This window comes from Anastrepha obliqua, chromosome 1 (assembly GCF_027943255.1).
Source record: "Anastrepha obliqua isolate idAnaObli1 chromosome 1, idAnaObli1_1.0, whole genome shotgun sequence".
In the NCBI taxonomy this organism is placed as follows: Eukaryota; Metazoa; Arthropoda; class Insecta; order Diptera; family Tephritidae; genus Anastrepha; species Anastrepha obliqua.
Genome location: NC_072892.1, coordinates 85,125,398 through 85,140,562, shown reverse-complemented (window position 1 = coordinate 85,140,562; position 15,165 = coordinate 85,125,398). Strand labels below are relative to the sequence as shown.

At 35.3% G+C, this 15,165-nt stretch overlaps 1 protein-coding gene across 3 annotated transcripts in view; it reads right to left on the bottom strand.

The window, feature by feature from the left end:
- Positions 1–1,746: 1,746 nt before the first annotated feature.
- LOC129247826 (J domain-containing protein) overlaps positions 1,747–15,165 on the bottom strand; it is an 83,052-nt gene continuing 69,633 nt past the window's right edge. For 2 of the 3 annotated variants that reach the window (XM_054887159.1, XM_054887150.1), the window contains exons 4-5: positions 9,283–9,438; positions 1,747–4,100 (exon numbers count right to left, since the gene is read on the bottom strand). In XM_054887159.1, coding sequence (XP_054743134.1) covers positions 3,879–4,100; positions 9,283–9,438 — 378 coding nt within the window. In that variant the 3' untranslated portion in view covers positions 1,747–3,878. The remainder of the gene's footprint in view (positions 4,101–9,282; positions 9,439–15,165) is intronic. The other variant, XM_054887169.1, reaches the window with a different exon arrangement.

The window sequence follows — 15,165 nt, the reverse complement described above, 5'->3', positions numbered from 1 at the left end:
TGGTTCAGGTTTAAAAAACTTGGCCTGAGAACTAAAATATGGGTAATCAAAATGCATTAAAATTTCATACAACAATTACTTTCAGTTTAGTTTCTATTATTATATTATAGATGACTTCGAGCATGGAGAAATTCTTGTTTGGTACCAACGAAGATGACAAACATTTTGTATCCTGGCAGCACAACTGACCTAATCATCACTAATAATGAGATTGGATTTTACCATTGAATAAGTCTATATTTTTCGGGTTTAAGGGAATATTTTTGTTTTTGAATGAATTTTAATAGTATAGATAGGATCGATAACGAAAATATCGAAAGGAGCCACAATTTTAGTTTGCCAGCTCTAGGGTAGGCACTTTCTGTAGACAAGTGCCACTTAAGAGGTCAAAAGCTACTCATGTGCATAATATAAATCAAAATTTATAATGTGTGTTATTGAAAGCTTGAGAACTTAGAATAATAATACAAAATAGAAATATGATTGGAATGCATTTTTTTCTATCATAATCTAGTTGATAATTTCATGGCGTTTATTTGTGGAATATGATATCCGGCATATGGCCACCGTGGCTATGAGTTACATGATTCATTAGATCAGTTCTATTTTTATACTTTTTCCAATAAATCTGAATCAGTGAAAATTCGATTGCTGTTAGCTAAAATATTTCTGCTAGCAACCTTACTGCATGGATGTTAGTTGTATGCCAGTTGTGATAGTCTGTGTCGTAGTAAACTTAATGTCCTCTACAACAACATCGCCAGATACGTGTATTGTGTATAACGTCGTCATCATATATCAGTTCTTGTCTGAAAAATATTTTCTATCATTACTCCAGCTTAGTATGAAATAGTGGTACCTGGTATCTAAACGACAGATCTTCGTTTTTGCTGTGCGTTTTTAGCACTCTTTCAAACCCATCTGAAGTACAGTACGCTTTAAAAATGAATTCCGTTATTATTTTGACGACTAAGTTGTCATGTTGTATATGTTCTTCTAATGCTTCATTGTTCTTCCTAATTCATACTTCCACTATTTTAGAACCTACTATTTCCCTTTGCTAAATTTTTTTCTCTAAAACAGCTCTATTTTTAATGTTATTACTAAGCTTGTAGAATTAAGCTCAAACGCTGTAAAATAAGTTGTGTTTATGTGTTCGATTTATAAATGAATAAAATCTAAATGAGCTCAATCAGTAAAAATGCAACGTAGTCTATGATCATTTCGGTCGAATTCTTGCTCGAGCTGTATTTTACTTACATAAGCACGTAAGGCAAGATGCTAACGTAAAATTTTTCCGCGTAGTCGAATGACAAAAGCCAACAAGTTGAAAACGGTGACGAATCGACATTTCGCTTTATCAACCATTTAGTTTGTTTTCAAAGTAAATTTCCGCAATGTGGAAACTTATTCTGGCGTTAAACGATTCATGATGGCTTGCCAAAACTTACTGAACTGAAATGTCAATACAGTTTGCCATTCTCAGCTGTAAAACCGTAGTTATCGATATCGAAAGTTCTCATGCAGCTAAAAAACACTCGACATATGAAGATTATTTTTTTTTAATTATTTTTTTACATGAAAATTCATACTTACAAGAAAATTCAGGCAAAACAAAGTTCATTTTTTATTAAGTGTTTCTTTTTATTTTTTTATTGATTTAATTTTTTTTTTGTTGTGAGTGTCTTCTGAAGAAATTTCAGCAATTGAATGTGGTTGATTCCATTTTCTATTAATACAATGTGGTTCGTTACCAAACAAGTTCTATGTTTTTATTTTTTTTTATTCTTGCTTTGATGTAAACATCTAATAAGTTCGATTAAATGGGTTAAAAAATCTTTCTCATTTTTTTCTAAATTAGCTTTATTTTTAGTCACTGCGATGCTGCACCGTGTATTACATGCTTTCAAAGGAGTTCAAATAAAAGAAAAAAAGTATAAAAAATATACAAATTCATGAAATATTTTCTTTGCTGTTATCTAGTATTTTTTACGCTCGTTAAGGTTTATTTTAAGTTTACATTTATAAAACAAAAATATCTATTTTTCTTGTTCGTTTTGTAGGTGGTCAATTTCACGTGGATATTCGTAAGTCAGTATTGTATTTTGCAGTTTTAAGTTGCTAGAATGCACATACACACATCTGATATAAACTCCGCCGTTGAAAGCAAAATATCTATGCATATATAATATATGTTTTTTTTCTTTTTTAACTTCTGATGTGCTGTATTAAGAGGATCGTAGTTTTTCATTATTAGTTCTCCAAAGTCATGGTTTGCAAGCAAACTCCAAACTAGCCTCATAATTGATCTATCTTTTTTTGCAAAGTATATTTTTGACTTATCAATTGTCTTTATTATTTTTTTAAGTTTAATTTTAATTTTGTTTTATAACATTTGATTTTGTGCGGTACATCAATTGCATTAGAGGCAACGGAAGTAGTGTTTGCATTTTAAATAAATTTATTTCCTTTTTCACTGGGGCTCACAAGTTTCTAAAATTGTAGTTAAGTATTTTTCACACTTTTTAATATTTTATTTGATTATTTTTATTTTTCTCCCTTTTAAATTCGCTTCAGATTTGATTTTAGTTTACGGTGTTTTTGAAATACCAATTTGACAGCCTTTGCCTGTTCGTGTGTTTGTGTAGGACTTTTGGACAAGCTGCTAACTTCTTTTATGGTGTATAGAATATATGTTTGTATGTAAATATTATTAATATTTTTTTGTTGCAATCTTTTCGAGTCGAGCTTAGTAAAGTTTTCAAAAACAGGGATTGTCATAAGGGGCACACATTTAACATCAATAGATATTTTTCTTCAATACAGTATAGATCTTAACATTAGGTATGTAATTCATATATTTTTATTTTTAATTTTTATTTTTATTTTCATTTTATTTTTATTTCTTTTTTTTTGCTTTTTTAACATTTTTAAATTCAATCTGCGCAATAAATAAAGACATTTAATGCAGTTGCTTTGTGGTATATTTATTACTTTCAAGTTCCTCTTAAAATATATATTTCATAATATTTGGTTTACACTTAATATAAATTAGTTTTTTTCTTAAGGTTTTGTTTCATAATCATCGTCTTTTTCTTGTTCTTCATCATTTTAGGCGTTTATTGAAATTACAGTTTCTTAGTTTCGTTTTTTTTTTTCATTTGTTTCATTCGCTTCTAGTCATATACGTTAATATATTTATTTATTATATAATATTAATAATAATTTTACTATTTAATAAGTAACAACATATAGTTAATATTTTTCAAAACATTCAGTGTATACATTTAGATAAGTTTTGAAAATTTTGGATATGATAAAATTCATCGAAATTTTAGGCAACCAACCATGGTCAAACCGACAAAACGGGCTTGTTTGCCTGTGTATAGCTTTTTCTCCTTCTCCTTATCCCGCTTTATTTCGCTCACCAGCGTGCATATACAGATATGCATACACACAGCAGGTGTACAAAATACTAATAACTGTACGTGAGTACGAATGTATGGTTGCGCACCCAAGTGGCTAAAGTGCAATAATGCTGCTTCTAAAAGGTTACTCATACATGCTCGTACACACGTACATACATTTGTATGCTTAGTACATGTGGAATTATGCATGTATGCAATGTGCTAATATGGTTTTTGTTGGTTTTTTAATTTTATAGTTTCAAATTTTCCGCTCTTCTACAATTCAATTAAGTGCCGTGGCGTCAATAAAATTTTCATACTGATTTAATTCTTATTTACTCTGCTATTATAGTTTTTTTTGTTGTTGCGCCCACTCCTATTTTACGGGTATTGTATGAATTTTGCTTCTTCGTTCTTTTATGTTAGTTGTTATTGTTTGTTGCTGTTATTGTTGCGGCTGCTATTCTCTGCTTAAATTTCATAGTTGCGGAACTTATTGGCCACATCGGAATTATCTGTGCCCCATTCCGTTTTTCGATTGCCATAATAGAGTGCGGCGCCACCCTCGGAGGCACGTCGATGGGCTGGGTTTGGTGAAGCCGCCGAAAGGCCACCACTGCCGCCGGCACCTGCTGTAGCGCCCGTCTCGGGCAGCATGCGATCTTTGGTCTTTGGTGTGGCCCAATGCATGGACTGTTTTATGGTTGTAAGAATTTAAATTTATTGATGAATTGTTTTTTTGGATATATAAAAGCGGAAAGAATTGTGGATTACATTTAGTTTAATATGGTTTGTTTTACATGCGGGTTCTATACAGTTAAGACGAATTGATTTTAACATATAATGGTTTTTAAAATATTATTTGTTTATAAAATTTAAGCACGAAATTTTTAGCGAAATATCATTAGTAACTGAAAATTTCTGCTTTTGGCTAACCGAATTTTTCAACTTTTATGAAATTATGCATGAAAGTTGAGTATAACGGATAAATGTATTTGACAATTCGTCCTAACCAATTTCATACTTTATTGATAAGTAAAAGTAATTTTTTTTTCTAAAGGGTGATTCAAGGGTGATGCAGATTTTTACAATTATTTGCGATATGTAAAGTTTTTTTCCGGACTCTTGGTGAAACAGGCTTTGAGGCAAATTTAGACATCGAGCGATACTCAGTTGAACAACGCGTAGAAGTGATCCAAATATTTTATAGAAATATTCATTCAGCGCTTTCCATGACCTTGCCATGAGGCACATTTTCATCTAAGTGGATAAGTTAGTCGGCATGTCGTTAAACAAAAAAGAAAAAGAAAAAAGGGACAAAATATGCACCCACAACAAGTCACAGTTTAGTTTGGTATTTCGGCTGACGGAATCAGCGGACCTTATTTTTTGTTATGTTATTATGCTGGTAACGTTATTATTACGGTGAACTTATGTACCTTCTGCTCAAATATGAACGAGACGGTATCAATAAAACGGTCCGCGGATGACTTATGGCAAAAATAAATTTTTTATTTTTTGGTAGGACTGTTATAAGCTTACATGGCAAATTTCAGCGTCATATGTCACATAGTTTGTTTTCTGTGCTACTGTAAACAAGTCAAGCTCGAGTGTGTTCTTCGAATTTAACGGGGGAAATTCAAAGAATTTGTTTGAAATTTTGTTATTCCAACAAAATTTCGGCTTCAGACGCCTTAAAAATGTTGCAAACAACCTATGGGGACTCTGCTCTATCGCGTGCACGTATTTTCCAGTGGTACAAATCGTTCAAAGAGGGCCGTACATCGGTTGAAAACTTGCCTCATGAACGTCGTCCAGCAACATCAGTAAACGACGAAAACATCGGAAAAGTAAAGGAAATTGTGCTTGAAAATCGCACAAATCGCAAAATCGGTTAATAATAATAATCGTTAATTATTTAGACGTTTTAAAGCGTTTGCGCGAGAACATTCGTGTTAAAAGGAAGGAATTGTGGGACAACAAGTCATGGTTCTTGCATCACGATAATGCACCAGCTCACACATCACGTCTTGTTCGCGATTATTTGAACAAAAATAATGTTAATATCGTTCCGCAAGCACCGTCGCCTGATATGGCTCCATGTGACTTTTTCCTGTTTCCCAAGCTCAAGTTGCCGCTCCGTGGAAAACATTTTGAGACAATTGAAGTAATAAAAGAGAATTCGAAGAACACACACGAGCTTGACTTGTTTACAGTAGCACAGAAAACAAACTATGTGACATATGACGCTGAAATTTGCCATGTAAGCTTATAACAGTCCTACCAAAAAATAAAAAATTTATTTTTGCCATAAGTCATCCGCGGACCGTTTTATTGATACCGTCTCGTTCATATTTGAGTAGAAGATATTTGTTAAATATGTGGTTTCACCAGTACGGTGCCATTTGATACACATCGCATGAATCAATGGCCATATTCCGAAAAAAGGTATCAGCACGCATTATCTCAAGAAACGACGCTTGCCGAGATTTTGTGATTTATGACCATTGGACTTCTTTCTCTAGGACTACGTGAAAAGCGTGGTCTTTGTCAACAAGCGCGAGACGTTTGCAGGGCTAAAGAACGAAATCATACTCGTTGTAAATGATATAAAGCCCGAACTAGGCCAAATGTCATGGAACAAATTTTGACATGCACATCTTGTAGTTGGAATTTGACCGCTATTGTAAAAAATATGGTAAGAAAAAAAATATAAATTCGAAAAATTTTGTTGTGTTTTACTTATAAAATAAAATCTGCGGTCTTATTGGATCACCCTGTATTTGTAATGGTAAGCATACATATATTTATCTAAGTATAAAAATGGATATGGAGTAGGGCAAATACACAACATCAAGTAGATTTATTAAAAATTTACAGATTATTCAATAAAGTGAAGAGATTTGAGGTACTTCATGCAAAGTCCTTCGCACTACTAGAAAATTGAAGACAGAATTTGATTAAATATTCATTCTCATATGCACTTTGTTAAACCATGTAGATAGCTGGTATAGTTACAACATATTTTTCCGGAAGTTTTTATTATATTCACATATATGCCGGAATCTAAGGTCACAGAAAAATAATGGCTGCGCCATTGGGCAGACCGAACATAACGGCGCTTTCAATAGTGAAATAACAATGCTGTACTTAAATAAAAAGATATTCTAAAATTGTATGAGATTACGAACGAAATACGCTTAGAAATTGTCAATCATTACTACCGAAAATTTTGAGCCGATTATCGCAACCACAAGTCGAAATTAATTGAGTATTCATTTAAATAATTTGGCGAGTTTTGTGTGAAGATCTTGGTCTATACATTTTCGTGCCTCTTGACCTGCCGAAATGTTTCTAAATAATTATATTATGTCTGCATTGCCAAATCCTATAAATATACAATCTACTTGGTAGCCAGACTGTGGAAAAACATCCCATCTCTAGAATATAGAATATATATTGATGAAATACAAATTTCAAACGGGCTCTTTGTTGTAAGAAATTCGCTAGAGAGAAATATGCAGAATACCACAAACAATGACTAGTTTAAACAGCTGTTATGCACAAACTATCTGACAGTTAACTCTCAAAAGTCACATGGAAACAAGTCAATGATGTAACAACTTAGACAAAAGAATTATTTTGACAATATCTCAGGCGCTGTAAAGAGTACTTGGTATGGGAGTATGGTAGTACGGCAATCATGTCTGGCACTGGCTACGCAACACTCGGCTTACTTCCGCGGTTTATAGGCAGCGTAACGTTATGTGCGCTTCGAGTATGCTGCGCCTTTGAAACTGTGCCCGAGGAAGCAGAGATAGTAGTCGCTGGAATTCATATAGTAGACATACTGGCAAATGAAGCTGCAATGTTAGCTGGGAGTGAAACGCAACGCTTCGTAGCACCCAAAACTAGTACAAATACTACATAGTATCTATCCAAACTTGGCAACGTAGATGAAACAACACAATGAAGGGCCGCTGGACACATCGCTGCATCGCAGATGTGCGAAGCAGACTAGAAAGAAAGTACGGACAATTGGATTTTTACCTGATTTATTTTTTAACCCGGCATGGATGCTTGAAAGCATACCTCCATCGATTCAAACACGAATCGGTTGAGATTATTGTGGGGGAAAAACGCGGTAGAAGATATCGACCCCGTATTTTTTGAATGTGGTTGAGGAACCTTCATATTTGACGGAAATTATTATCCTGAGTCATTCGTGAAATCTATGCTACAAAGAAGCGAAAAATGGACGGCAGTATGTGACAAAAAAATAACAGTTTTGCGCCGCCTCCGAACGGCAAATAGTTTTTTAAGCGGAGCTTTTTTCATGGCATAAATACATACCTATACCAGTTTATGGTAGACTACTAAAGAAGTCTTCACGAGGACGTGAATCTGATTCCTCCGCAGTAAATTATTGAAATGATTAAAGGTTAGGGTTAGGCAACCCTTCTCTGACGGATTTATCTGTGATCTCCTCATACTGAGCCATTATAAAGGGTTTTTCAATAAGGGCGGGTAGATGTGCAGAATGTCAATCGTGGCGTTTGCTGTGTGGCACGTAGCGCCGCCCTACTGGAACCACATGTCGTCTAGGTCCATATAGTTCAATATGGGCCATAAGAAATTGGAAGGGCCACCACTCTAATGCGCGCAACGTTTGCGTTAATGAACACTCATTTTGATAATAAAGTTGTATCATTTGAACGTGCTGTTCAATCGTGTAACTTGCCATGATGATTTGGCATAAACAACTGAGTAATAAACAAAAGATTTGACAGATGTCACCAAAACAAAATGGCTGCCACAGGGCGCCAAAATCGACCCGGACCAATAGAAAAACCCTTTAGTTATAAACCGATTATTTTCTTTCAAGGTTGCCCACAAACCGTAAATTTTAAACGAAATTGTAAAATTGTGCACTGAGAATGGCTTTGAGCATGCAGTTTACCGCAAAAAAAAAAAAAAAATGGATACTTGCTCTCAAAAAAATATTTTCAAATTTTATAATGTTGCTTTTTCTAATGAAAATTATGCATATCTTTATTTACAAATGTAGTCATTTATGCAAAAACATCCAAGTGGCTACAAGGACATGTGGAATTTTATTTTTTTTCATTCAAATTATTGCTCATATACAACATAAATTTCATACGAAGTCAAGTGGGAGGGAATGGATGAAATGTGCAAATGCATATTTATTACACCAAGGACTAGTTCTGTTGGAAATGAATTTGTACACAATTGTAAATGGAAAAAGGGAATTCAGAAACAAAATAAATTTATCAGAAACACACAAACGCGCAAAAATTTAAACCGACCCATACTTTTATGCGCTCATTTGTATATTCGTATAAAGCAGGGAGTGCAGCGTGGAAGTAGGGATGCCACTCCCCAAGCGATATGGCGACAGTTTGAATATAATTTTGTATTTTTAAGTAGGTAGATACAGACATACATATATACAAATCTGAGGAAAGGAAAGGGGATGTTGTCATAATAAAGCAGCGAAACAGCGAAATGGTCAGCTGGTTGCTGTAAGAAAGCTAATGCTGTTACTAATACCAGTCTAAAATGGTTTTTAGCAAATTGTTGAATGTTGAAACTTTTTAATGTTTCATTACTTAATGTGCTGTTGCGTGTTCTTTCGACACAAGCGTTTGCATTGTGTGTTTGGAGAACTAGAAACGTGTAGTTTAGTGCATTTTAATTTTTTATAGTTGTTACGCTAACTCGTATAAATGGATTGTAGTGGTAGTGCGGGGTACACTCATTGCATTAAAGGGGCACGTTGAGTAAAATTTTTGTAGTTTTCTTTTAGCTTCGTTTTCTTTTATACTCGCTGCGTTCGATTTGCCACTCGTACCTCCTTATCCACTTTCTCAGCAATTGTGTATCTTCTCACCTGTCCCACGTGCTCCTTCATACCCAACCAGTTCTTGTAGCTCATTGCAATGCCACTATTGCGCCATTTGTCATAGTTGGCGCGCTTCTCCGGGTCGCAGAGCGTCTCTTTAGCTTCCTGCAAGTAGAGGAAATTGTGAATATCGTTACGGAAGGGATTTAAATAAAAAATGTCACAAGAATTTAAGTAGAAAATTTCATTATTAGAATTTATGTTTTGCATACAGTTATAACAGCAAGTTGTTCTTTGTTGCAGAAAACTGTCTCTTAAGAGAGTGGGAAGAGATGAAAGGGAATGTTTAAGATATGATTTCCTCATGGGGTATAAATGGCGCAATTTCTATAGAAATGTAGAACGCTACAAGTTACATAGAATGACAGATTGCAGGATTGCGTCATCCGTGAGAATATTTTTAGCTGTAATGTAGATTATGTTAAGTAACTGTGGTTGCCACTCTCCATGAGGGTATGGGTCTGGACTGGAATTGTGATACTAGTAGCTTGGTTTCAAGCCCACCCTCTAATTGCCAATATTGTGAAACTTCGTTTTCTAATAAACAATGAAATATTGTGCATGGCTGATACAATATACAAAATACAAAGGCAGCACCCATAATTTTTTTTCCATCGGAGCGGAGAATCTTACATAGATACCGTCAATATAGACGACATGTACGATTTATTCTGCTCGCTATAGGCGCACCTCATTCGGAACCACTCGCAATCAGTATTATCTTAATAAATTGGACTTGCGAAACAGTACACGTACGTACTAAACTCTTAACTCTGACCTCTGTAGCTTTAAAATTGCCCTGCGTTACCACTGTTAGGCATTGCTTCTCAGGGACAAGCTGGATTGTTGTGTCTTTTCATACACGCATCCTACTACATTATTCCACAGTCTATTCCTCATCGTTTGGTTATCTCCTTTTTGCGCTATGTTGCCATTTTTTCTGCCGCGATCTTGTAGCGCATTACCATCGTCCTTTCGGACATATATTCCGTGCAGTAAAAGGAGATATGTTCCGCATTTTCACTACAACTGCCGCAGAACGAGCACTTCATTGCGTGATCATGACCAAATCTGTGAAGGTACTCTCTGAAGCAGCCATGCCCCATAAGGAATTGTGTCAAGCAGATATCCGTTTCGCTATGTCTTCCTTTTAGGCTTTTGGCTTTGTAATATATTCTGTGTTGTTTGGAAGCCCGATATGATACTCACCGCTTCAGATGAGACCGTTATAAAATCACAGGCAACTCGAATGGCACTTAGCCTCGACTGTTTCCATCTTTTTGGGGTAGGATTTTTGTATCAGAGCTTTGCCACATATGGCTGCTACATACATAACTGAGGACTGGTTAACTTTAGCCAGAAAGCTTAGTCTCGCATCGTTCATAACGCCCAGATATTTCAAGGCAGTTTGCGTTGTAACGTTGTGCCCATCAATGTTCAGCGTGATCGTTGCTAGATTTTTCCTGCTGGATATAAGTACTGCCTTCGATTTCTGTCTTGCTAGTTGAAGTTGCGCTGTCGACAACCATTCTCTAACCTTCGCCGATGCTTCGCTGGAGATGCTTTTGATGTAAGAGATTTCTTTGGTAACTATTGTCAGCGCAATGCAATCTTGTGTTTTCAGAGAAGGTTAAAATCGAAAATGTCAGAAGTATCATCAAAGGTAACGTCACACTAATGATATGTGGAACATGATCCCACTAGTCCTATAATATTCCTCCCCTTTCGGTTGATTCCACCCTGGTACTGCTAAAAGCATTGCATCAAGGTGTTTATGGCTTTTAGATAAACCAGGTACCTGCGTCCAGGTTCCTTTCTTAATTGCGTATTGGGGTTATATGTTATCGATAGGCTCTATTGCTTTGTGACCAATGCATCCCATTTCTCTTTCGAATCTCAGTTCCAAGCACAATCATTCTTGGATGGCTGTGGATTTTAAGTCTGAAAGACATCCAAAGAAGTAAGAGTTTAAACAACGAAGTAGCGTTCGGGCAAGGGCGGGACAGTGGTCGCATTCTTAAGCAATCACTGCGTGTGTGTGTGGTCTTGCGTGCCAGCATTGTAATGAAAAGAAATACCGAATTATTAGGTCAACAAATCAGCTGATTACGTCAAATTCCCTAAGAGCATGATTACGGCTCCCGGATTACTTCATCTTCTATATTCTTTCGTCCGTGATAATTTTACGCTCCTCTCAAACAATATATTGTTTTTATATAATACAAATATAGTAATATAAGTAAAACTTTTAAAAACCGACAATCCCAATTTTTTCCACATCACGGTGCAAGTAATTACCAGGTATTCCTGCCTATGGTGTGTGATTTGGCTGGTGAATCGACATAAACAAGAAAACTTGTTACACACTTTTGGGTGTTTGGCTTCTCCTCCTATTTGTGTCATTTTGTCTTGCAGTTGTTCCCCAAATGGAAGCACCTACAGCTTTAAGCAGACTCCGAACGGCAGATGGTTTTTGTGAGAAGCTTTTTCATGGCAGAAATACACTCGGAGAGCGACCGGCTTTAGAGAAAACATTTTTAATCAATTGCTGTTGCGTACCCAACCCATTCGCTACGACCTGTTATGTCACCTTTATTTATAGGAACTTACACATTTCGAAATGGACCGGATTTTATATATTTTCAAAGATTTTAGTCTATTAGGTGCTGCCCTGCATACAGTAAAAGTGCAGAGCTGCGTTTTCCTTCTTCCTGATTTAAGGAAGGTAAAAGAGATTCAACCCCTTTTTAAAGAAGAAAAATACTTAAAGTGCTCAACAATACAACCATTGAGTACATCTAATTCTTCGCTACTTTTATGGCAAAAGAAAAAATTTCGATTGAAATTGAAAATATCTTAGACCATCAACTTATAATCCACCAGAATTTTGAGTAAGAGCTTAAATGAAGTGTATTTATTCAAGAAACATACATACAGAATAGCAAAACAGAGCTTTGGTCTTTGAAAAATGGTATTGAAAATGCATATATGTATGTATATGTACATAAAATGCACCATATACTCGAATATTAGCTTTCGTTTGCGAAATAGTATCTGATTACAAAATATATTTGGAGACGATTTTGCTTGCATACTTCGAGGCATTGTTTACGTATTTCCACAAATATGTGTATGTGTGTATATATACATATCACTCAACTTCCACATCTTTTATTCAACAGGTGCTGAACGTACGTACCCAGCGGGGAAAACTTGAACTAGTGAAACAGACTCTTGGTTAAGAATTAATAATATTGCACCATATGTGAATCATAAAAGCATGGCAATAGAGGGTTAGCTTAGATTTGGGATGCAGTAAAATGAGAAAATTATGCTTTCTTTTTAAGTCACACGCTATTTGGACACTTGGGCTCAATATCATATCTCCGCTTTAACTTTGAAAAGGTAAAACAGTCTTGCTCCTATTAAAAAAATATTATAAAATAATGTATTAAGTTGCATATAAATAAAATAATAAATATTAAAAAAATATATAATAATAAAAATAATTGGCGTGTACACTTTTTTGCTTTTTAAATCGGCTATAAAAAAAAACTAATCAATATTTTTTCAAACTTTTGTTTTTATTTTGAAGATTGAACATTGTCATTTATGAATAAAAAATAATATCGTTCAAATGACTGCCACGACTGGCTTCACAGTAGGCCATTCGATCAACCCAATTTTTAAGCACATTTTCGATTGTTTGCGCTCCAATTTCATGAATGGCAACTTCGATTTCGTGTTTTAAATCATCAATCGTCTCTGGATGGTTCGCATAGCATTTGTCCTTAACGGCTCCTCACAAAAAATAGTCCAACGGGCTTAAATCACAGCTCCGAAGCAGCCAATTGATATCGGAATTTCGGCTGATTATTCGGTTTTCAAAAACGGTAGCCAAAAGTTCGAATGTAACTTTGGCAGTGTGACAAGTTGCACCGTCCTGTTGAAACCAAAGGTCGTCCATGTCATCCTCTTCAATTTTTGGAAACAAAAACTCGTTGAGCATGTCACAGTAACGCTCGCCATTTACTGTAACCGCGGCTCCCCGCTCATTTTCGAAAAAAAAAATGGCCCGATGATGCCGCCAGACTAAAAACCGCACCATACAGTGACTCGTTGTGGATGCATTTGCTTCTCTACAGAAACGTGTGGATTTTCTGAGCCCCAAATCCGACAATTTTGCTTATTGACGTAGCCACCGATGTGCAAATGAGCTTCATCAGAAAATAAGAAGAAGACTCACCACTTTGGAAATAGGTTTTCAATATTTCCCAATTTTGTTCAAGCGTATAGCGTCCCATTTCGTAAATGTCAAACCTTTAAGTAAATTATGAACACATTTGACATGTCATTTGTGTTACAATTCTCAAAAAAAAGCTGGTTCAAAAAGCAAACGCTATATGGTCCACCCTGTATTAGGTGCTTCGCGCTAGTCAGGTTTTTTTACAACTCTGAATGTTAGAAATACCGTAAATTATATAAATATATGTATATGTGGTGTACATCTTCTTGCGTGAATGAATGGATGAACCCACAGTTTTATGATGCTTATGAAGGTAGTTTTTATGAGGAGCTTTTTCTTGAAAGAAATACACGCAGAGGTTTGAAATTGGTATTTCGTGTACGAGTTTTTGAACCTGTTACTTTCACCAATAGTTGACATCGGTTTTTTTTCGAATAATGAGGAAAAATAGGTGATGAATGCGGTACTCAAAGCTTTATGCTAGAAAACCCAACAAAATTAATTAAATTAAAAATTAGGACCTGCTAATATTATTGCCTATTTTAATATTTGTTTTTCTACTGGTTCGGAACATTAACATTAGTCATATCCAAATATGTATGACAGGACCAGTTCGAAACTCGTAAATTTCCCTGCAGAGCATGTTCTCTTTCGCTATGAATTACAACTCGTGCCTATAAGTGCATATATTCATTGCAAGGAAGAACAACAAGTGGTTGAAATTTAGACAATGAGGAGCAACAATAGCAGTCAAGTGCTACGAGTACGAGTATGTATAATAACCACACTGCCGTATGCATAGAGACAGACAAGAGAGGGAGGAAGGGTATTAGATAGGGAAACAAACCATCTTATTGGTCACTACCCCAATGAAACTTATGGAACTCAGGCGCAAAGCCTAAAACAACTATGCTGTTTGAGGTGAAAATGATGAAGTGAAATGAATTCAGTCGCGTTGAAAATAGTGGATTGCCACAAAATGGACGCCCGGTAGGGGCATAATGTTTGAAACCACTACTATGTACAATGGGATGTAATGAAAGTGTAGGGTTTGCTTATTGGAGAGAGGAAATACTATAAATGGAGTGGAAGTACGATGGGAAACTTAATACTCAGGAGAGTTGTATAAATATACAGCATATTGAATAGAGAAGGAGAAAAATGTATATACACCTTCTTGGTTTGCCTGAAATTTTGTTTAAGCTCTATATAGGGAGAGATGTATTGAGATTTGTTTTGTGATTAATTTTGTGATTCTTGGCATGGAAATTTATTTTGAAAATTTCTGGCTTGAAACCAAATATATGTTGTTAAGAAAGGTGTTCGATTTGAATAGAGATGGAGAAAAATGTATGTACACCTTCTTGGTTTGCCTGAAATTTTGTTTAAGCTATATATAGGGAGAGATGTATTGAGATGTGTTTTGTGATTAATTTTGTGATTCTTGGCATGGAAATTTATTTTCAAAATTTCTGGCTTGAAACCAAATATATGTTGTTAAGAAAGGTGTTCAATTTGTAAAATAATGCTTCATATACCCTACGATCAAAAAGTACCGGGAAGGTGATGTTGACTGTTTTCTTCGA